Raw genomic sequence first — 23,839 nt, forward strand, 5'->3', positions numbered from 1 at the left:
TTCCCCATGAGTTCTGGCCATATTCCAACTTAGGTAATTATATTCTGCTTCCCTAATTCCCTCTGAAGCTTCAAATCAGTTTAGATTGCTTTTCCCTTTCTAGCCTGAGCAATTAGATAATGTTCCTGAGCCTTGTTAACCAGATATGTTCCACCTCAGAGGAGGCTGTGTTTTATTGCTCATAGAAGCAGCCCCCTTCCCCCACCTGTGTGCTTGAAAAGTCTTTTTGATATGACAAGTGAGAGCAAAATGTAAGATAAAGTCAGTTCTTGCAGCTGTGGTGTCTGTCATTACCACTGTGCTAAGGGCAAGCTGCAGAAGGTGCTGAGTTGACTTGCCCTGCAGCGTGTGCCAGCTGCCCTGGGTGGTTTTGAAGGGGATAACAGACTCTGCAGCTGTGCAGATGGGAAAGGGATGTTGCTGGTGTTTCGATGGTGGAAATGGCACTTGGAGTAACTGGCTGCAGGAGAGACAAGAGAGAAAGGCTGCGTCAAAGGGGAGTGCAGTGGGCATGATATGGGGAATGATGAACTGCAGTATGGGGAGGGGGAGGTGTTTGAAGCAATTCTTCCTAATGGCTCCACACTGCATATATGCATCCAATTTTCCATGTTGCACTTCCTAGCAGAGCAGCTGGTGATGCTAATCCTTTGCCCTTATTGGTCATGTATAGTAAGGATTAGCAAAGCATTCTCCAATGAAGCATACCCTCTCCAACTCCTCTCCTGTAAAACTGAAGATGGTGAAGGGAACTTTTGGCTTGATCCTTAGCACTGGGCAAAGAGAGGAGAAGGGGTGTTACACTGCTGCATAGTGCCACACATTTTGTATTCTTTCTGAGTCTCAAGTGAGTAAGTGTAGAGGGGAAGTGGTTTCTCAGTGCTTAAAAGTGAGTTTCGAGTGGAGCCTCTTGTGTTTGTTTAGATTCTCATGCTGCCACCCCATCCTTGAGTGGGTATTGTCTTTCTTGTGGTGGTGTAGTCTGCTTCTTCCCATCATTACGTGGAGCCCTGTAAAGAGAATGTGTCTTCCTTGCTTCCTTGGTGGTGTATCAGGCCCACCAAGATTTTTGATAATTACACCTACTACTGTAATACCTGATGTGAGCTCAGATCCCTCTGCTGTGTGCCTTCAAGTGGTAAACAAAAAGATGACAAGCCTGCCACAAGACAGGTGCTTTGGGTGCTCTTTTTCCACCCTGACTGAAACACTGTGGGAACAACTTGAGTTGAATGCCAGAACGAGTTCCTTGATGCAAACATGAAAGCAGCCATGGAGATGCTTCTCCAGGGACATTTTAAAGCTTGATCAGACTCATCACTGTGGAACAGGCTGTAGGGAAAGCTTGTATGTGACCTAGCAAGTACCATGGGACTCTTCTGTCTGTAGTATGTGTTGTTCCTTGATTTTTTTCTGTAGCTCCTCTGAGTTTTGCTGTTGGTCCACTTGCCTGTGGAGAGTGTTGGCATATTTGTATGCATGTATGCAGGGAAAAAACAGCATCACTTTTATAATTTTGATGTTAACCAAAGAGAATTGGCACCAGAAGAAACCACGTGGCCCAAAGCAGTAAAAAAGAGTTAAGCTTAATTAACAGTTGCACAAAAAAACCTGTGCGGCTTGGACATCCTGTTGGTTTTGGAGTCTGCCAGGGAGCTGGTGTTGCAACCTGTGTGTGTAAAGGCAGCCTAGCCCTTGCCTCTACCTCCTCATGCGGGGGCACGTGTGGTGGCAACTCAGTCCCATGAAGCACCTGGAGGGCTGTTTTGTTTAATGCCTGTATGGAGGTGTTGGGAGGGGGTACTCTGTCTCCATCTGCTATTCTGGGAATACAGCTGGTACTCCAAATAGCTAAAGCAGTTGCCAGAAATTTTCCTTCTCTAGTGATAATTGTTCTCCAAGAAGCTCTCTAAAGGCTTCTCCATTGTTGTTGCACATCGAAGTGGCTGCACTGCAAAACACTTCAACAACTACATTTCTTGTAGTGAAGGAATATAAAGCTGTTGATGTGTATTTCTACAGAGCCCCTGAGCTAGTGGCTCTCAAGGAGCAGGACTAGTAGCTGGTGGTGCTCTGGGGGACTGGAATGCTGCACAGCCAAAGAAGTGTTATTTTTCTACTCCTCCAGGCTACCAAGTGGAGACTGGGGACTTGGGGTGTATGGGGGCCCTGTAGAGTGGGGTTTCATCTTTTTTTTTTTTTCTGCCTTCTGGGTGCTTATGGGGTTCCTGAGCATGGGGTACCTGCACTTGTTTGTTCTCTGCCCATTGAGTTCCCCAGGCAGCAAGTGCTGTGTGAAGGGTTGCGGGGTCAGAGCCGTGCTGCTTCAGCTGTGTTTGTTATTTCTGACTGCAGTCTGAGTCTCTTAGGTTTGCTCAAGAGTTATGGTTACCCAAAATTGGCTTTAGGTTTAATGTGTGATTATCACCAGGAGCAAGAAAATGTTTGGCTCTGTCTTGGAGACTGATGGTGTTTGGCTTAATTAATGGAGAGCAGTCTGTCCCTGTATGCATCCAGCCCTGCCTCCTCATCCTGCCTATCAGTATCAGCTTAGGTTTGTTTTTAATTATTTTTTATTAAGTGTTGCGCGGAACAGTAAAACCCACATCAGATTATTGAGGATATTAATTCTTTGCACTTCTCTAGCACATGTCATCCAATGACAGACGTTTGTTTTACAAACATTAATTATGAAGCTTCATAACCCCCCCTGTGAGGAAGGCAGTAACCACAATAATACTTAGCATTTATGTGGTGTTTTGCATCTTCAAGAAGTTGTTTAAACAATAAGCTTCAGCGTACCCTGCTTGACACGGTAGTGCAATTATTCAAATGACACACAAGGAGACAAAGATACCCCAAGGGGAGAACGTGCTTGCCCAAGGTCGCACATCGAGTCAATTACTGACTAGTGTTCCTTGAAGATTATTCTTAGTTTCTGGGTTTCTCTCCCACTGTCTTCCTTGGTTTCGTAGTTGAGCAGTGATGTATGAGAGCAGGAGAGGGTGAAGGCCATGAGCTGAAAACTGTTAGGTCCATGTAAATGAGCAGAAACACAGGATGCCCCAGCTCCTGGTTGGAGTAGTTGGTAGTTGGGCTGAAAAACTTTGAGGTTAACAGGGTTCTGAAGAGCCATTTGCTCTTAGTGCTCAGTGGTAGCTGGTGGTTTGGAACATTGCTGCTGCTGCAAGTTAAATACTCTGGTGTTTAATGAGTAGCTCCCTAGCTGCTTCTGTTGGCTCCCCACCCCCTTCCTTGGCAGGCAGCAATAGGTAAAGCCCATGGCTAATAAATCGTTGTTTCCCCTGACTGTTTTAGGGCATGATCAAACAAGGAGAGAGATTTGAAGATGTGGTGACTGTAATATGTGACATTTTTGGGTGTCCTGCAGTAAACGTGCTTGTCCTGTGGAAGGAGGAGCAGCCCTTTTGAGCTCATTGCTGGAGCAGGGAATGACTTCTTTTTTCCCCAGCCAATTTCGTAAGCTTGTCCAGGCCAACTGGTGTTTCTACAGATGAAGATTAGCAGAAGTGATTTGCAAGACTCAAATGGTTCTTGGTTGTTTCTCCAGTGTAATTTATAACAGAAACAATCCTTTGTCACATTGGGCTTCGAAGTGCCCCGAGTCAGACGTGTTGTGCATCTTAGTGAATCAAACTGGTGGTGCTTCATTAACTGGTGAGGTGTTTTGTGGGACAAACACTGGGAAGTTGTTCACAGTCCTTGTCAGTCATCAGTCTAGTGGGCTATTGGGGAGCTACACTCCTTTGGGGTATAACCAGATCTGGAGTCTTTGTGCAAAACTGGAGCAGGCTGAAACTGGGTACAAAGGCAGCTTCTAGAAGGTAAAGCAATTCCTTACCTGACGGGCAGCACAAATAACTTGCTCATCTAGGGCACAGCAGTTCAGGTTTGCACACTATGGAGGTTCAAGTAAGTGCATGTTTTCAGACACTGTGCGTCTTCCCCTCTTCAAACACTTTTTTCTTTTTAATGGGAAGTCCACTGTCTAGTTGTGCGTTAATTTGTGAGGGTGTTCTGCAGCAGGCTGGCTTGGTGGAGAACTTAAAGAAAGGAGGCTGGTTTGAGAGTTTGCCCTCTGTGGGAGTTTGCTTTCCTCCTGGCCTCTTCAGAAACCAAGGGACTGTTTTCTTCTCCATGGGATGAGCTGTTCTGTGTCATTCCACCAACAGCTGATGGCCCAGGAGTGTTTTAAATAAAATTTCCTAGTAATATCAAAAGAACATAAGATGAAGCTGAGAAGAACTGGTTTTAAAATACGCTGAGGTCTTAGCCTGCCCTTGCCCTTGCCTAAGTAGGCCAAAGCCTTTTCTCTTGCCGAAGAGTGTTTGAGAACAAAAGTCTTTAAAGAGCTTTCCTCTTCAGACACACTTTGGCTTTGAGGCTGATGCCTGTCAGTATTTCAGTCTCTCACAGCTTTATTTCTTTAGTGTCAAAGATCATCTTGCTTCCTCTGCAAGGCTGTCAGCTAGACCCTGGCTGCTTTGATATGGCTGTGTTAGTCCCTAAATCCCCTGTTGAACAAGCTGCTCAGCAATGTTTGCACAAATGCATGTTCTCGGGTAGAGAATTAATCTCTGTCCCTACCCCCTGTGCAGTCAGCCAACTGAGAAATTATTTTAAACACTGTCTCATGTGCATTAGCACTTCCCCAATTTCCCCTGCAAATCTCTGGTGTTTCACATGATCTTTTCACTCTGCACAGATGCAGGTTAGTAAATTCATAACCTTGCTTTGTGGAACTTTTGCTCCCAAGTTCATTGCTGTCAGTCTCTCACTAGGGAATAGTCAAGCCAGCATTAGCCTGCCTTTCTTGCTTCTCCTTGCCTCTATTTCATTTGTAATCAGTCAGGGTTTTTTTTGTGTTTTTTTTTTTGTTTTTGTTTTTTTTTTCAAAACTGTCTATTAGTTCATTTTTTTTTTTTCCCTCCTTTATTTTTTTCCTTCCCCCAAACACATTATTGTTTGAGCTACTGCAACTGTTTATCAGAATGAGCTCCATCAACATAGCCAGAATGAGAGCAGCTCTGGCATTGCTATGTCTTGCAGGGGCTGGGGGATGCTCCTGAGACCAGCAGTAGGCACTTGTGGTTGAATGGTGGCCCCAAAGCCCATGCCATCCACAGGAGCAGCCTTGCAGTACTCTGTGAGTTAATCACACACACATCTTGAGAGTGGCCGTGTCTCACTGAGAATAGCTGCAGGTGGAAGGGAGACTACAGAGGACCAAAACTGGTGTCTCAGTGTTGAAGACGCTGTAAATAGGCTTTTGTTTTATTGCATATGAAAATTCCTGGAGATGCCATTTTTCCACTGTGCATTTACTCCCTCATCATCTAAGTCTCCTGAGCAACAATAAGCAGAATATTGGGCTGAGGAGTACTTGTCCAGGAGAGGCAGTGTGGCCAGATGTGCTGCCCAGCTGGAGAGGAGTAGGTGGATAATCCATTAAAAGGAAGCAATGCAAACTGTTTGTTATGGTGTCAAGAATATTTCTCTGCGTGAGCTGCATGTGGCAACAGAAAATGCTCCCTGTATGCAGAGTCTTACAGAGGCAAGGAGGGTTTCCCTGTGTTTTGTCAGTGCAACTGGCATGGGGCGTCCTGAGTCTAAGAAGGTTTTGAAAGACTCTCCTTTAGCATTTATGTGCAAGGGGAGATAAAGTAGCAGTTCCTGCATCCAAATTTCCCCGTGCTAAAGATAACTCATAAGAGTATAATGGGCTAACTCTGGTATGTCCACCACTGCCCTCTCCTGTGTGCCTGGGGGATGCTGGCTGTGAACAAGGCTGCATTGCATGCTGCTCTGGCTTCTGGGCAGAAGAATGGGTGCTCTGCCCTCTCCCACAGTCCTGAAGTCCTCGGGTGCCATGGCAGGTGGGGCCACCCTTTGCCATGATGCCCTCCCTGGCAGGTTCAGAGCAGCAACTTCAGTCTTTTGTGGAAATGCAACTAGCTGCTCTGCTGCTAAGGATGAACCCCACTTGGCATGTAAACTGGGAATCTGATCTCTTTGTCATGTGTGAAAAATGCAGCTTACCCTCTCCTGATTTACTGTACTTAGTCCTCACTGGAAGAATGAATTTGCAGAGCATTTGCAAGTCAATCTATTAATTAGTTTGAATTTAGATTAATGTTTTTAAAGTGTCCTCAATAAGGAATTTAGAGTTTGTCAGTCTCTTTCTTAATCTGGAATTAACTTAATAATGCAGGAGCACAGGGTCTTCAAACACGGCATGTAATTTAAATTCATTGGAATCTTATGTCTAGGCTAAATTTGAAGAAAATAGGTTGTAATTAGGCTCAGTTATTAACAATTACTATATCTAATTATTGTGACTACATAGTTCTGCTCTGGGTCAGGCGGGAGATCATTACCCCAACTCAAACTGATCCAGGACTTAAAATGAGAGCTAATTAAGAGAGGAGGTATGCACAGTAAAAACAGCCTAAATAATACCAATCTTTGCAGCTGTGATGCCATACACCAGCAACGTTATGACTAAGATATATTACTGCCATTGGCTCCAGCTGAGATGAGTTTGACATTTAAAGATAAAGTGTATTTTCGCTCTCATTCTCAACCCTTGGCATAATGAACAGAAGAGAAATAAAGATGTGTTCTCTTACCTTGCTACATCTGGGAACTTTTTCTCCTGTATAATCTTAAATTAATTTCCTGGCTTAGTTATTCTTGACCCAGGGAATAATTGGAAGGTTTCTGTGCTGTTTGCAACTCTTCAATTACCTGTGTGTACTTCTTACTATTAGCTCTGTTTTCACCTGGTTGCAGGTCTTGAGATGATATATCAGAAAGCTCCTGTATCTGCACTGTGTTATGTGGCGCGCTGGCCACCAGCGGCAGCATTTCTTATGGGGAAGGGTTTTTCTTCTACCCTCTCCCCCTCTTTCCCCTCCCCTCTCTCTTTATTAGGACAAGAGCAGAAGGGAGAGAAAACAAAGAGCTGACAGAGATGAATATGCTCTATGAATCAAAGCCTGTGGAAACGCTTCTGTGGGTTACTTACTTAATGAGAGTGGGAGACTTGTACAAAATTTCCTGTGAACTGCATTTTCCCATCCCTAAAAAAATGCCAGAGAGCTTGGACAAGAGCATTTTAAATGGCATCTGTCTGGCATTCCTTTGTTGCCAATTTTGCTACAGCTAATTAAAAGAGAAAAGCCTTTTAATATTTAAGCACCATTAACTTGGCTGAATTATTAAATGTCAATTTGCATTATGTGCATAAGAGGATCAATAAACAAAGAGAATAAAACAGTGGAGGCGGCTGGGGTTAGAGAGATGTCAGCTCCTCTTATCGGAACCAGAGGGAATTGCTCAGTTGTCTGCCAGGTTGTGGTTATTAATTATTGGTACTTGAGAGGGAAAGAACTGGAGGCTTTCTAGGACTCTGCACACCAAAGGCACTGCAGGGATGTAAAGGTTGCTGTCAAGATAAAACATGACTTGGCTTGCTTTCCAGGGGTGTCACACAGACCCTGTTTCCTCAGCTTTGCTGACAATTTGCTGGCATTTCCTTTGGGTGCTCCCTCTCTCTTCCTTGGGGTTGGAGTTGAGCTGTCTTGTTTTTTCCTCTCTAGGTTGTTCTGCTTGCTGGCGGTAATTGGCAGGCTCGAATTCCTTGTGCTGGAGAAAAGGGATATGGGAGAAAATCCAGAGGAAAACATATTTTCTTGAGCAAACCCTTCTGTGTTGCACAAGAAGTTTTCTTCCACCACTCCCTGTGAATGTGAATTCTTCGTGATGTAGTAGGCAGCTTTGGAGGCTGAAGGTGGGCCTTTGCTTTGTAAGGGGCTAGACTGGAATTAGGTACCAATTGATTCCTGGCTGTGCTTCAGGCTCCCACCCGATTACAGACAAGCCATTTCATTTTATTTCTTTATCTTCCCCAGCTGGCAGTGTGCAATAGCAGCATCTCCTGGGGGTTAAAAGCATCAGTGTTTTGTGAGGGCCTGTATGGGAACCCATTTGAGCACAAAGGCATCTTTCCACTAAAGAACTTTGCTGTCAGCAGCACCCCTGTCTCTAATCCTGCTCTCTCCAGGAGCAGATAAGCATTTAGCAGATGGGTGCCAAGGTCTGTTGTCCCCTGGGTCCTTGGTGTCTCTGCCAGGGGTTGCCAGTGAGTGGTTGTGCTGGCGTTTGTGCCATGGCTGAGAGCTGGTCTTGTGCAGCCACTGTGCTTTCACCCTTGAGAGGTGACTTTGCTGCAGTGGACCTGGGGTTCCTGTGAGATGGGTAGAGCTTCAGAGAGAAACAAGTTCCTACTGTCCAGCACTTTTCGGTAGAAAAATTGCATTTTAGATGCTTGAATAAAGGGTAGCATTTGTATTTCCAGCTCTTTCTAGCTATGGTGAGAACAAAACAAGCTTTCAGTGAAATTTTATTTCAGCCTTTCTTGTGCCTTTTACCACCCTCTGGCTGCTGCAGTGATCTCTCCCCCACCCCATCCCTACTCTGTTTCACAATTGAAATAGCCTTTCACTTTCAGTGGAGGCTGGGTATAGCAGTAGGTAAACATGGCCATTTGTTGAATCTTTCCTCTCCTGCGTGGAGGGAATGTTTGCACTGCCATGACTGTGTGATTACCCTCACATCCCCAGCTCCTTCCAAGCTGGCTAGATGGGGCCCGGGAAGCAGCGGAGCTCTGACAGGTGAGAATTTCAGTACCGGAGTGTTTAGCCAGCTTCTCAGAGGGGCTTTGTGGTCTGCTCTGAGCCCTGTGTCTCTGCGGAAGCTTGTCTGACAATGATGGAGCTGCTTCAGTCATGCTGACAGGAAGGTCTGCAGGAGAGCTGGGCCACCAGCTAGTCAAAGCCCCAAGTGCCTTGCTTTGCTAACCCCATGGCCAAGCACCCACCCTCAGGGGTTGCCAGCCCTGGACATTCAACCTCCCCTCTGACTTTCCACATGAGAGAAGTCATCTCCTCCAACAGGTCTTCTCTGCCAATCCTTCTGCTCACTAGCCCCCAGTTTTCACCTTGGCATTGAAGAATTTGGGCCTCAGGGTTTTGAAAAGCATTTTGAAAAACATCAGCTGGAGCTGTATGGAAATACTCATATTCTTTCTTACCCAACTTGTGTTAGCATACTCTGCATGCTGGTTTGTTTTTGTTATTTTTCTTTGTTGTTTCTAGTGCACTTGGAGCTTTAATCTGTCTCTTCCTGTGTTTCCAGGGATAGGTGTTAGCACATACATGTCTTTGGAGTCCTCACCAGCAAAGTCTGGAGCATTTCTCATCTGTCCCACCAGCTAGGGAACTGAGTTTGAAACAACTCCCTCTGCCTTTCCTTATTTTTCTGATTCAGGAGCCACAGCTGTTGCCTGATGGGTTTTTTTTCCTCTTTTGATATTAAAATAAACCTGTGAAACCTGCACCTTTGCTGCTAATATAGTCAACAGATGATTAGCAAATTGACATTTTTTCTCCCTTTTGAAGTGATACAGTATCTATGTTGTTCTCACCTTTCATCTCCTATGTTAAATGGCCCAGCAATGAAACAGCAACTGAGTTTCAAAGTACTCTGGTTTATAGATTGGTGCGCAAAGACCGCTTTTGTTTTGGAGTCACTTGTGTACCAAAGTGGCTACAAAAGTATAAAAGGGGAAAGGAATGGAACAAGCAGCACAAATGGTGACTCTGGGAATGCGTTGTTCTTGAATTCAGGGGAAATAGGAGAGAGGTAAAGCCCTTGGAGCCACTTGAGCAAAGCCCATTTGCTTGCAGAGGCTGTTAGCAGCAGATCCTGGGGACACTGCCTGTTGGGCATTGCTACCTGTGCTGACAAGCTGCAGCATGCCTGTGAAAGGCACTTTTCCCGACTGCCTGGGGATGTGCAGCTTCAGTGGCTCCTGTGTGCTGCAGTGGAGGAGCAAGAAGGAAGAGCAGAAGGTGCATGAGAACAGCTGACTTACATCTCTGTCTGGGCCAGGGTTGGCTCTCTTGTGAACTAGCTGCTTGGAGGCTGCTGGTGTTGGGCATGCTGGAAATTGAGACCACAAGGACTTACAAAGCCCAGAGGGTCAGCAGATTTTATGGATCCCTGTAACTATTCATTCTTCTTCAAAGGTTGGTGGGTGCATGGAACAGCTGGAGATTGACCTGGGGGGACTTGAGACCTGGAGGGAGTTTCCATAGGGAAGCAAGGGATCAAACCCTCTAAGGAGTCTGATCTTGGCCTGTCCTCTGGGAACTGTTCCTGCAGCACAGGGGCAGGATAAGTCAGTGTCTGTGCTGTCCAAGTCCGGTTGAGTTCCTCTCTTTGCAGCCCTCTTTTCTCTGACTGAATCATTTCATTATCAGGTATTTTACCAGCTGACAAGTCAGTCTGTCAGTGGTCTTACAGAGTGGAGGATGCCTGATTTCTTCCCCAAGGTGCTTGCCTAATTTCTTTGTTTTTTTCCCTAAAATGCTTAGGAATTTTAGGTAGTAACCAGGCAAGAAATAGTTTTTTTTATGGGCAGTGCTTTGAGCACTTAGCTTGGCAGGATCACCTTGCCGACGTGTGGCTCAGTGGGTTTAGATTTAGAGATACAGCTCAGGCTCTGAATCTGGCACAGTGGGAGGTGGGTTGGGAAAGATTATAAAGTCTCTTTTATGACTGTTACAAGACAGACATACTTTTTTCATTTCCTAACCAAAGTTGGAAGCTTCCAGGACAGTACTGATGAGGTGCAGGCCCTGACTGCCACCACATCTGAAGCCCTTAGAGGTCTGAAGACAACCTGCTTCGTCTTGCTGGCACCAAGTCATCTATACAAATTCCACTCAGGCACGAGTTGGGCAGTAACGCAGAGCTCATGCCACCATAATGTTGTGTGTACAACATCTGTCACTTCATTCCTGTCAAACAAAGCCGCCAATTGATTTTGCTCTGCTGCATGATACTCTGCAGTTAGGTGGACCTATCTAAGAAAATTTTGGGAACACAGGGAAACTAGTGAGCTGCTGCAGGCAGTAGAGTTGGGTATTGGTGGGGTCAGCGATGATCTGGTGACTCTGATACTGTAGTAAAGCACATAGTTTATATTTAAATTGAATGAAGGTCTTAGGAGCAGATGATGCTAGTCATTGCTGGGTGTACCTGTTATTCATGGTGTCTCACAAGCATTTGTTCCGGGCATTTTTCATAAAGAAACAAAATTACAGAGATGCTTCAAGGAAGTGACATTGATTAAGCAAAAAGTTATTTTAAAACTGTGCAAATCATCTGGCTGAGCTTTGCAGAAGGGAACTCTCTATCTGGAGATGCAATCAGCCAGAGAGGTAAAGACATAGTCTTGGTCTCTTCCAAGTAAAAAAAAATAATCTTAAAATAGCATGAGATTCTTTTTAGCCAAGTTTCATGCTCTGTGATTACTTTCCACAACTCTGTCATTTCTCTGTGCACTTCACATTGAAAATTATTTTCTTCTCTTCTTGCTCAAGAGTGATATGGAGTGTTGTGTAGGGTTAGACATGGTTCCTTTGCACATCTCAGAAGTGGTTGTTTCTTTTGTGGGTGGATTGATGTTTGCATTTTAATCATGATCAGGTTACAAATACCAAAGGAGTAAGAGACATCTTGCTGCTGAAATATGGCATATCCCCTGCTGGAAATTTAGGCCAGGAGTACAGTAAGCAGAATTTTTTTTTTTTAATTTTTTTTTTTACTGTATGTGATTTAAGCTGCAGTGAGAACACTGATACATGGGAGCAAAGAAGCCTCAATGGAGATCTGTCTTGCTTGGGGTTGTAACCCTTAGAGCCAGCTTGCTAAGTGAGCTTCCTGGTGGCTTTAGCTTTAGGACAGCCTTGTGGCAGTGCAGAGCTGCCCAGGCAACACATTGCAAGAGTCAACAGGAGGAGCTTGGGCAAGAGAGAAGTATGAGGAGTGGGAGAAGACCTGGGACTCTGGATGTGCTTTGCTTCTCAGCTATCCTTGGGAGCTTCTACGTGGCCTCCCTCTCTGCTATGGAACTAGCCTGGCCTTGTGTCAAAAGTTTGAGGCTGGTGAGGCTAAGCTGTAACAGGCAGCTTCAGTTCCCTGCAGGGCCTGTGCTCCCTCTGCCGTTGTGCTGGGCAAAGAGGCTGAAAGGGACGAAGATGTGGATGAGGACACACCAAGCCAGGGAATGTGTTCAGAAAGCAGCACTGGGTGGGCTGCACAGAGACATCCAGTGCCTGGACTCGATTACAGCTGCCCACTGCCATCTCCTCTCCCTCTGCTGTTGTGCTGGTCTTAACTGCTGGTGGATATGAGCAGTCTTTCTGCAGCCATTAATACACTATTGATCTGCAGCCCTGCTGACAGTGTTAATGGACACTGATTGTGTATTATTATTTCCATAATTGTCCTCAAGCTGGAGTGAATTTTCCTTTTCAAATGGCCCATCGATATCATGCCTAGCATTGTGGGCTGGAGCTGGCCTGGTTAATTTGTTTTGTTGAAAGTTTCAGCAAAGCCTGTGGTCTTCATCCACAGTGGAGCAATCAGTGAGACCAGCCAAGGAGGGATGGAGCACACAACAAGGCAGCTGCCATCCCCTCTCAGAGCAGGCATGAGCAAGGTGTTTTATTTGACCCTTCCCAATCCTACTAGACCCTTCTCGCTCCTGCTGAGTGTCACTAGGATGTCTCTTCCCTTGTGTCTTGGCTTCTTTTTGTGCTCTACTAAGGGGACATGACCCCTGCCTTAAGGGTCTTTGTGTTTGTATGTCCCTCCTCTTCAAGCAGAGATGTGCATTGCATGAAGAGAACGGATAAAATGCTAACTAAAGTAGTGACTTCAAGGCCTGAGATGCTCCCTGGGATCTTTGCCTTGCAGGATCTGTAATTAATGTTGCTGCAGGGCAATTCCACCCATGGAAGAGAAGTCAGCTGCTGAGAGTGGCTGTTCAGCAAGAAATGCTACATGTGGATCTCTCATTAAATGCTTATTCAACCCCATATGCTCCATAAACACTGTATATTTTTCCTCTTTCTGGGAACTTCCTTCAGGATATACCCCTTACATGCCACTTCCTCTAGACAGGAAGGTTGAGGAAAGAAGGCAGACAGGTTCTTGAGAGGTTTAAACAGCAAATTATCAGACTATGCCGTGCTCCCATGTAACTGAATAATGTGAGCCCAGAGACCCTGTGAACAGGGATGGGGAAGGACCTTGGCTTTGTTGCCTAGCTTCTGTACAGAAGAGGCTGAATTATAATTACACCAGCTGTATAGAAGGGCATCACTTGCCTTGCAAAGCAGAATGGTAGATTAAGCCTGAGGAAGAGTGTTAGGGTTGGTCTCTTCTCCCAGGTGACACATGATAGAACAAGAAGGAAACGGCCTCAAGTTATGCCATGGGACATTCAGACTGGATATTAGGAAATATTTCTTTACTGAAAAGGTTGTCAGACACTGGAACAGGCTGTCCATGGAAGTGTTTGAGTCACCATCCCTGGAGGTATTTAAAAGACGCATGTGGTGCTCATGGACATGGTTTAGTGGTGGGCTTGGCAGTGCAAGGTTAATAGTTGGACTTAAAGGTCTTTTCCAACCAAAACGATTCTAAGAGGGAAAAGGTCCAGGTGCGGTTTCCCTCTCTCCCCACCCTGCAGGAGGGTGGTAGCAGAGGTGGGTGGATTCAGTGGATGCAGGTGCTGGATGAGCAGCTGCAGAGGTGCATCTTCTGTATCCTTGAGACTGTTTGCAGAACATGTGCAGGTGGCAAAGGTGGCGGTGGAGCAGAGTCAGGCACTGAAGGCTGGTGTTAGCTTGCTGATGAGGCAGCAGCGAAGTGCAGCTGGTGCTGTGCTGCAGAGGCAGTGAGTGGCCTGCCCTTCCAGTGCCTGCCTGTGACCAAGGCAGTCTCAATGCAGCATCTTCCCTTGTCACCCTCCCTGTGAAGGAGTTCTCCTCATTGCCATTGTAGTGATGGGATCTCAGGCTCAAAAAGATGAGTGGCTGGACCTGCAAACAAAACACAGATTACTCAGTCCTCTTCAAAAGACCATTTATCTCTCCTTTTCTACATTTTAATGATATTAGCAACCTCTAAGCACCAAGAGTCTCATAAACTTTCCAGATTATGGTAATAATAACATTGTACAGTGCACTGCTCTGGGAATAAAGTTATTTTATCCACTCCAATTTCCTTTTGTTTTAATGTGTAAATATATCAAGTGACAGCGTAGTAGGAAATCTCAGTGCAGAGGCCAAATGCGTTGCAAGCAAGTCCTTTCCAAGGAAGGGCCTAATTCTGCGGGTTCATAGCCTGAATTTTTGCTTTGTAAAGAGTCTGGCACTCAGCATTTGGCAGGTCCAGTTTCTGTGGAGGACTCTGTGTTGGGAGCCTTCCCTTAGCTGATCTCTTACCTGGAAGTAGAATGGGATTGATGCTGCATCTGTCCCTTAAAATGTTGGGGAGAAAAGAGCAGGAAACCACCTGTCCTCTCTATCCCCAGAGAGGTCATCAGAGGTTTTCCTTGATCCTCTGTTTTGGGATTTGCCAACCTGAGGAGAAAGATTCAGCTCCAGCAGGATTTAGGGCAGGCTGTATTTATGCAAGGCTCATGCTTTGTGGAGCACTGCTGAGAACAGCTGAGATTACTGCTTCATCTCCAGCACCTGGCCTCATGCTCTGGCCTTTATTTTTCCTTCTAAGGGCCTTCTGTGAAGCCGTTTACTCTGACAGACATGGTCCTGCTGTCCTGTTGTGCTGGCAATGCACAAACTGTGTCTGCATGCTGAAATCCTCCAGGAGACCTGGGGTGGTGTCAAACAATAATGTGTTCTTTCTGTTCAAGCACGTTAAAAGTGCAATTAATCGTCACAATCTCTCTGCTCATCTGTAACGCGGCATGAGGTGACTTTCCCAGCCTTTGTGTGCTGTGACAGACTGAGCTTGGATCCGAGACCGTCCCATCATCTTGTGATCGAATGCAATCCTGTAAGAGCTGGTTTGATTTGTTGCTTGGCCCCCACCACTTCCCTGAAGTCAAGTTGTAATCCCAGGCAGGGTTTCTCAGGCTCCTGTGCCATCTACTGCTTTTTTCTCCAAGACAATCCTAGACTTTCTGAGCTCCCTTTAGAGAGATCTGGGTGCATATGGGTTTTAAGACATGGAAAAAAAATGGTGGTGGTTCTGTTGGAAACCTGGTGCTGTGGTTGCAAATAGGGATGATAAAGTTTAAATAGTGGGGATTCACTTAAAGGAATGTCCCTTTCCAATATATTTAGCTGGAAGGTACAAGTGATGGTGATGCCAATTAAAACATCTATGAGGAAAGCTGGACATTCACATCCTTGCTCAGAAGTGTCAGTACAGCTCAGTGAACCCAGGGAGATTTTGGGAGGAGGACAGAATCCTGACACAAGGCTTGTCCCTAGGGTGGTCTTTTTGCTGTAGACTACTGCCATGTAATTATTTGTAGCGCCAAATATGAATTAGTTTAAATAATATTTCTATTAAAACTCAGAGACACACCAGCAAATGACCACAAGGTATTTTGGCACCAGAATAGTTGGAAAAAAACTTGCAATCCTGTACCACTGTACCTAATGATTTTGCTGTGGGAATTTCCCATCGGGGGGAGAGGGCATAGGAAAGGGTTACAGAAGACAGGTGAAATTATGGAAGTGGGATGACTGAAGAGGAAAGAGTGTAAGTTGAAAGACTTACATTATATGTACCATGTGAGTTTCAGCAGAGAAACTTGAGGAGACACAAAACTGGGAGCTAGAGCTGCAGATTCTGATTCTTCATGGAGTGGCTGGAAATTACTTTTTGCAGCGAGGTCATGTTTGCAAAGGGAGAATAGAGCCACCAACTGGCAGATGCAGCCCAGAGACCATTAAGAAAGGTTGCAAGAGCTCTGCTGCTGCGGGGTGTCAGGACCCCACTGAAATGTAGGCAGCACAGGTCTGGGATGGGGAGGAATATGGTGCAGGATGGGAAGGGACAAGGTCTCCCTTTTAATTGTAGAGCAGGGATTTTTCAGCAGTGCAGGTGGGGTTGAAGGTGTGATGGCAGGTCTGCAGAGGACTGATCCAAGGGCTGAAAACAGCACAAGAGACTGTCATTTGGATTAGGGTGTGTTGGAAAATGTTATATAGGCTTCTGAATTACTCCTCTACCACACCTTCTTGGTGTCTTGTCTTTAAAAGTCACTATTTTACTTAATGTATGTAGGTATCTGTATGCATATCCATACATGTACATGTATACAAACATGCAAATGTCTGTAAGCACATACAGGTTTCCAGCTTTCTCCTGAGTTCCACAGGACTCTTTTGCCATCCAGGCAGGGGAAGGCCACTCATCTGCTCTGTTTGATCACTGAAGCTTTGGCTGTTGGTTTCAGCATTCTGTAATGCTCAAGTGGTGGAAGGCACATTCCTGGTAGCCCTGCAAAAGGGGAAGACAGGAGAGGCTGAGGGATTTGTCCATGTTTGTACCATCATATTATTAAAATATGCATGTCCCTTCAGTTAGTCAATAGTCTGGACAGTATTAGTGATTTCATCAAAGTGCCACCATGCTGGAAAGGCAGAAGAGATGCAAAAAGAGGGAGTAGCTTGCTGCATGTGCAGTGTTGGTGCCTGGTTGCTGGGTGGCTGTGGCAGGCTGTAGAGCCCCAGCAGCAGTAGCAGCTTGCGACCCGCTAGCCCTGTGTCCGCTTCCGTGTCACTGCTGCTTGGTCAGTGCATTGTGGTGACATCAGTTTGTCCAGGCTGACCTCAAAGGCAGATCTCTACTGCCTGAGCCCAGCCTGCCCTAGGTCTGTACTGCTGGTGGATTAAGCCAGCATAAATCGGAGCACTTTCCTTGCCCTGGTGTTGTTTGGGTTTAGAGTGTTTTGGTCATGCTAAAACAAACAAAAAAGTAGTAGCCTTTGAAGCTTAAATAACCTTGAAGAAAAAGTGGGTGCTTAGTTTAACAGGTTATGCAAAATCTGTGCTTGTTCAGAAGGCTTGCTAAGGCTGGTTGCTTTAAACCTTTTGATCATCTCCTCAGCGGTTTGTTCATTTGCATTGTATTTCATGACTGTATTTCATGGGATCTAGAGCCATGACTCCAGAGTCACCTGGAAGTGTTGTAGCAAGAGAGGGAAGGATCCCGGGGGGAGTCTTGCTGAGGCACCAATTCTTAGACACATTTGTGGGTTTCTCGGTTCCTTGAAGTGTGACTGGAGTTTTCCCCTCGAACAAACACAGGTGTCCCGTTGGACTGCCCAGTCACCTTCAGTACATCTCAGCTGCTTCAGTGATCACACAAATGCTTCTGGAGTAAGGAGCAGAGGGCTGTTTGCACAGGAGTCTAGAACTAAGGCTTTTTTCTTCATAAAATCCTGTTCTCCCAGAGCTTGTCTCTTCCTGCTGCTGGTCAGGGCTACAGTGGGACATAGCTCCTGTTTTGTGGCATGAAGTTTTTAAACTTTGTTCTGGGAAGTTGCTTTCCACATATTTTTCCACTGCTCTGGTCTTCAGTGGAAGTTTTTTTCCCTGGCTGGACTGACAGTAACTAGTCTCCACTTGGAGCCCAAGCTGGAGAGATCCATGGAGATTATCACAGAATCACAAAATCTTAGGGGTTGGAAGGGACCTCAAAAGACCATCTAGTCCAGCCTGAGCAGGATCACCTGGAGTACATCACACAGGAACTTATCTGGGCAGGTTTTGAATGTCTCCAGCGAAGGAGACATTATGGGTCCCCTGATGCCACAGTGGCTGTTCCCTCTGGCTCAGTGCTGAGATAGGTTGCTGTGTAATTTGGGAAAGACTTGTTTTTCCTGCAGTGTGTGCTATGCCTGTTCTCTACAGAGTTTCAAGACCCCTTCCGGCTCTGTTAGGTAGTTATCCCAGCCCCCTGCAAGGTAAATCATAGCAATCAGCCCTGGTTTTGACAAGCATAGAGCAATTGTGGTTTGACCAGGTCCCTGCTTTAACTGCTTGCACATACTTTTCTCTGGGAGATATGAGGGCAGTGAATTTCTGGTCCTCTCAGCCCATGCAAGATGGTCCTCCCAAATAAAGCTCTATATTCTGCTTTTCAGTGCCTAGAGCTGCTCATCCCAACAGGACCAAAGACTTTAAAATAGTAGTTAATACCAGCCACCCAGGAGGTGGGGAGAATTGCTCAGTTTTACATCTCCTAAGGCCTTTGTATCTTGTACCCAGCACTGCCTAGCTCTTCTCCTCTGTGGCTGAAGAGGCGGTTCTTCTACCCTGCCATGGGAGCAGCTGCCCTGGGCAGTGGGCATAAGAGGCTGGGCTGCTGCTTCTTTCTTTCTTTACCTCTTTTTTCCTCTCCACAGCTCCTGCTCAGGCTCAAATCATCCATGCTGGGCAGGCATGTGTTGTGAAGGAAGACAACATCAGTGAACGTGTTTACACAATTCGGGAGGGGGACACGTTGGTCCTCCAGTGTCTGGTCACAGGACACCCCCGGCCACAGGTAAGCTTTTGGTCTTGCCTGTCACCCATGCTCCCCATAGCACTTCTTTGCAGTCTCCACGTAGGAGACAACTGTGGGCAATGGGGTGGCCAGCTTTCTCCTTCATGTTCGAGTTAGGTAGGGATGCCCCACAGCACAAGCTTGTTGAGCTATGAAGCATCTAGCTTTGCTTTAATGGAAAAAAGTTTACAGAGCTTTGCTGGAGCCTACATAGACCTTCTAGGGGTCTTCAATATGTGAATTTCCCCAAAAACACTGAAAGCCCAAACTAAATCCATACAGCAAGCACCCTCAAATCTTGAACCCTCTTACTCCAAAGCAGGAGCAGCCTGGATGGGCCAGAGAAGGCTTTCCGCATGTGCCGGCCATAGGAATTGGTCCTTTGTGGTACACCAGTCTCTCAGCTTTTCTGGATGTACAGACAAGGGCAATCTGCTTGGGGGAGTTTGGGAAGCTGTTTGTAGTGCATTTCACTGAGCTCCATGCAGAGCCCACTGGCTTTTGCTTTACAGCCAGCAACCAGAGGCAGGTTCAGACTTGCAGCACTGGATAGATCCAAGCTGTGGTCAAAGTCACAGATCAGCTGAGAGGTATGGAGCAGACCTTGCCTAACTGCTACAGTCCTTCCCTAGAGGATTGCATAGCTTCAGGACCCATGCAGCCACCTCCCCACCCTTCAGATACCGAAGCAGGCTTGTTCGGTGTTAGTGTAGATGTGTCAATAGAGATACTGGGCCAGAGCATGGGTCCACATGGACAGAGCAAGGTAGGAGTGGCAGCTGGTACATGTTACAGGGCTGCATGTGCCAGAACACGCTCAAGGGAGCCAAGTTTGATATGTGTTGCCTTGGCCCCCTTCCTCAATCCTGCTGAAGATACTTGTGCTCAGAAGCTGTACATCTGCAGTACAACAATCAGCACCTCTGTGAACTTACTTGTGAGGAGATACTTTGCTTAGAAGTGGTGACAAAGGAGAAGGAGAGAGACTCAGCCAGCAGGTTTGGTAGGGTTTATCCATCCAAGTATATCCTGGAAACAATAAAAAGGAAGTTACCCAAGCCAGGCCAGCAAAACAACCACCCTAGGCTAGTGACAGTGATGGGCAGATGATAACTGTGTATGTCAGAAAGAAGATGGTAGGGCTGCTGTGCCTTGTTGAGTGTATGGGAAGGTGCTGGCAGGTTGTGGGCATCTGAGCCTAAGTAGCCAGAGAGATTGCTGGAGCAGAGCCTGGTGCAGACAGCACGCTACTGGGCAACTTTGTGGCTTGTCATTGCCCAGACATGGGTGAGGGACACCAGAGCAGGGAACCAGGCATGACCAAGGAGGCTGGAAACCACACACATAAAATATGGCATGTGTCTTATCTCTGCCTTCCCTCCCTTGTGGATAGATTTCTTCCCTGGCTAAGCTTTTATCCTAACCTTTGTTTAATCTTTTCTTTCCCTTCTATAAGCCAGTCATTAAAGCATGAAAATGTGGTCAAAACACTTAAATGAGATTGGAATTGGAAAGATTAAAAGCTGGCTGAAGTGTCCTTGCAAAATGGAGATGTTGAGAGTCTTGGGGCCCTCAGACAATTTCATAATAAGCCTACAAAGGCTAAATAAATCCATGGTCATTAGCTCAAAAAATCTGCTCAGCCTAGTGGTGTGGGAGTGGGATGTAGAAACCCCTGCTCTTCCCAGCACATCAGCATCAATCAGGTTATGGCAGTGAGTTTAGTCTAGGGGAGGAGTAAAAGTATCTGGTCCAGCTTATCTGTGGCCGGTGTTGAGTGAAAGTCTGTCTTCTTTCTGCTGGCTGATCTTGCTGGGTCTCAGTCCTAGAGTCTAGGTGGGCACCAGTGTGGAAGACCAGCAGTCACCAACCTGTAGAAGGGAGGTTGCAGATACAGAAAACCAATGGGGTGAGAAAAGCTGTCTCTTTCATTTTCTGTGCTGCAAAAAACAAAGAGGAAGTGTGTAATGCCACTGCTAGGGCTGTACCTAATTCTAGACATAAGAATAACCGTTTAGGCTTTAGGAGAGCTGTCTTCTTGCCACCACTCACTGTGAAATACCATACCTCTTTGTTACCCTTGCAAGCCAGGAACATAAGACATGTGACATAAGGACAAAAAATGCAAGATAGTTTGAAATCTGAAGGTTTTTTTTTTTCTTTTTCTTTTCTATATCTTTAAAATCAAAGTAAAACCTTGTGTACTGCGAAAGGAATACTTATAACACATACAGGGTTTCCCTGTGGGAAAGGGGCAGGAGCCAGACAGCAACTGCATTTTCTCATTCTTACTTGGAAAAGCAAACAACAGAAATAACCCTGCTGTCCAGAGAAAAATTGCAGTGTTGACTGCAATAAAAGCTCTGTAGCTGTGAGCTGGTGTCTGCTGTAGCTCCATGGCCTACCAGCCACATGGGGTCCCAAGACTTAATGCTGAAAACCCTGTGCTGTGCAGACAGTGGTATAAAACTAACCAAGTTCCTGGGTTTACAGGACAAGAGCAGGAGTGATAAATATGCAGTGTGTGTCTGGGTGAACCAAGGGATTATCCTGGATGCTCAGATGTGGGGATTGGTAATGGATGGTAATCAGCAGCTGGTCTACTTACACATACTGACAGTAGCAATTGAACTTTGGTAAGGCTGTAGTGGTACTGTAGGGCCCATTTTTGAGAATTGCTAGGGAAGAGGGGAAAGAGAAGCAAAGGGAGGAGTGCTCCTGTCGCCTGGGATCTCTAGTCTGTGTCACTGATTGCTTGCATTGCTCTCGTTCTTCTCGTGCAGGTGAGATGGACCAAAACAGCCGGCAGCGCGTCGGACAAATTCCAAGAGACGTCAGTGATTAACGAGACCCTTCGGATTGAGAAGATCCAAAGGCTGCAGGGGGGCCGCTATTACTGTAAAGCAGAAAATGGGGTTGGGGTCCCTGCCATCAAGTCCATTCGAGTAGATGTGCAGTGTAAGTCGTTTAGCGGCAGCCCAGACCTTCCCACAGTTCTACTGCACATCTCTGCCTCGCTGTGGGGCCAGCAGGGAGCTGCGTTGCCCTAGGACCACTCACACCCCATTCAGGAGCACAGGGACTGGCATGGTGTCCCCAGGGCCCATTTCTCCTAAGAGATTAGATCAATCCATGAAAAAGATTGCTCTGCCTGTCCGTGTGAGTCATTCTTATCTAGGTGCTGTCATGTCTGTCACTGCCAGGGGTCCCTGGGGCTTGTCTGGGATGTGGCATTGCAGCTGGCTTCTGCTTTCTTTGTATTCATTTTGAAGCTGGCAATGCTTGAAGCAAACCAATGTTCACTGAAGTTGGTAGTGCCTCAGATGCTTGGGACATTTCTGAAACCAGTGCCCTGCTCCCAGCATTGCTGCCTCTGCAGCATGGTGGAAACAGAGCAAAAGGCTCTGGGTTGCCCCTCAGCAGGCTGAGTTGTGAAAGGGTGAAGACAAGTGAAGCTGTGAAGACCCCTCAGTTTCAGCAGTGACTCAGTGTTTCTCTGGCTGGTTGCAATGCCCATCCTTCTTGTGTCCTGGAGATGCTGTTAGTGGTTCTCCACCGAGGCTGCCAAGTTCTGAAGGTTTCTCAAGCTGGCTTAATGTTGTTTGTTCTTGAACTGCTGGGAACAAAAGGGCAGGAAATGAAACTTATGCAATAACTGCTATAGGGAGGAAAGAAAGATTTAAAGTCTAGGAGAGTTTGAGGAGATTTGCTGCTTTGGAGAAGACTAGCATTCTTCTTGTTGTCCTTGACCCTCCAGTCCTCCAGTTTCCTCCAGCCCAAGTGACACCAAATCCATCTTGCCATGCCAAGATGTAAAGTATAAAATCCTCCTTGAAGCCCACAGTCCTCCTTCTGTGCTGAGGTGCACTGTGGTTATCTGTCAGTGGAGCAACCTCCAGGCTTTGTAACCCTCATACCTGCCTGGAGTCTGGCCATAACTTTGCTGACAGCAACTGCTGCCTGAGAGCTGTCTGCTCATAGTCCTTCTGTGCAGCTCTGTGATGAGAAATACTGTGTTCTGGCAATCTGCTGCATTCACTGTATGTGTTGTAACCCTCACAAAGTATACCATGGACATGAGAAAGCCTTTGGTAGACTCATGATCTGCAGTTGTATTATATGGCTTGGAGCAGCTGCTGTCTCAATCCTTCCTTACCCTACCTTGTAGTGGGAGTAGTGTGGTGTGACCACCATGCTGCTGGCTAGGAGTATAGATAGCTTCATCAGCACCTAATTTGGAGAGGATGAGAATTTCTTCATGGGCATTGTGTAGCTTTGGAGGAGTCCTGACATCCACCTAGATCTGCTTGGCTTCTCTGCCAGTTTCCTCTCCTGCATGTGATGGATGAATATAGAAGCATAGAGTCATCCTGGTTGGAAGGGACCTTGAAGATCATCAAGTCCAACCATAACCTAAGTCCCCCTACCATAACCTGATTTATCCATTTCAGTGCATAAATCAAGTCACTAAGCACTATATATATATTTCTTTTAAACACTTCCAGGGATGGTGACTCCACCTCCCTGGGCAGCCTGTTCCACTGTCCAACCACTCTTTTCGTAAAGAAATTCTTTCTAATATCCAGCCTAAACCTCCCCTGGTGCAGCTTCAGGCCATTTCCTCTCATCCTGTCATTATTCACTTGAGAGAAGAATATGATAGCTCTCCATTGCAAAAGGGGCTTGCTTTTCTTAAGCCTCAGCATGACACATTTCCAGGACTTGTGTCTCTAGGAACAGGACTGTGGCATGAATCTTTTTATGCACTGAAGGCGTTCCCTCTACTTCTGGGGTGCAGACTGGAGCTAGAGTGATGTAGTGTCCTGTGGTCCTGCTGCATGAAGCAGCTCTGACCTGTAGAACTGTGGGGCTGATGGGGTGGCCAAGGGCTTTCTCATACTAACATCTACTCTGCAGATGGACTTGGTAATGCACCTCACTTGGTTTTTGGGGAGGAAGGTCTATTTTCTGCTAGTATTTGCAGTAGCTACAAGGAAACACATAGGAAAAGCCACAGTTTTTGTTGAATGCTGTCCCAGGCAACCTTCAGCTGAATGCACCAGACTTTGAAAACAAACCCCTTCTTTCCCCATACCCCAATTTGCAGTTGAAGGTAAGTAATCACCCTCATGTGAACCATGATGTCCCTGACAGCTAGTGCTACTCCTCACTCATACTTTAAGACAGCAAGGTTGGGAGGATAGCACCACTACTGCCAAGAGGATATTAAATTGGAAACACTAACCTGTGTAGCAAGTTACTCCTTTGCCCCAAGTGGGCATCAAGAGGGGCTTTAAGGTATTGGTTAGATACAGGCAGACAGGGAGCTGCTGGTTGGAGTGTTTCCATGTGGGAGAAAGGGAAAGTAAAGAAA

General features: G+C 46.2%; 1 protein-coding gene across 1 annotated transcript in view; it reads left to right on the forward strand.

Moving 5' to 3' along the window:
• MDGA1 (MAM domain containing glycosylphosphatidylinositol anchor 1) overlaps nt 1-23,839 on the forward strand; it is a 147,869-nt gene that overhangs the window by 28,633 nt on the left and 95,397 nt on the right. Inside the window, exons 2-3 of the mRNA XM_051616226.1 lie at nt 18,326-18,465; nt 21,249-21,423. Coding sequence (XP_051472186.1) covers nt 18,326-18,465; nt 21,249-21,423 — 315 coding nt within the window. The remainder of the gene's footprint in view (nt 1-18,325; nt 18,466-21,248; nt 21,424-23,839) is intronic.

Source organism: Apus apus, chromosome 3, assembly GCF_020740795.1.
Source record: "Apus apus isolate bApuApu2 chromosome 3, bApuApu2.pri.cur, whole genome shotgun sequence".
NCBI lineage: Eukaryota > Metazoa > Chordata > Aves > Apodiformes > Apodidae > Apus > Apus apus.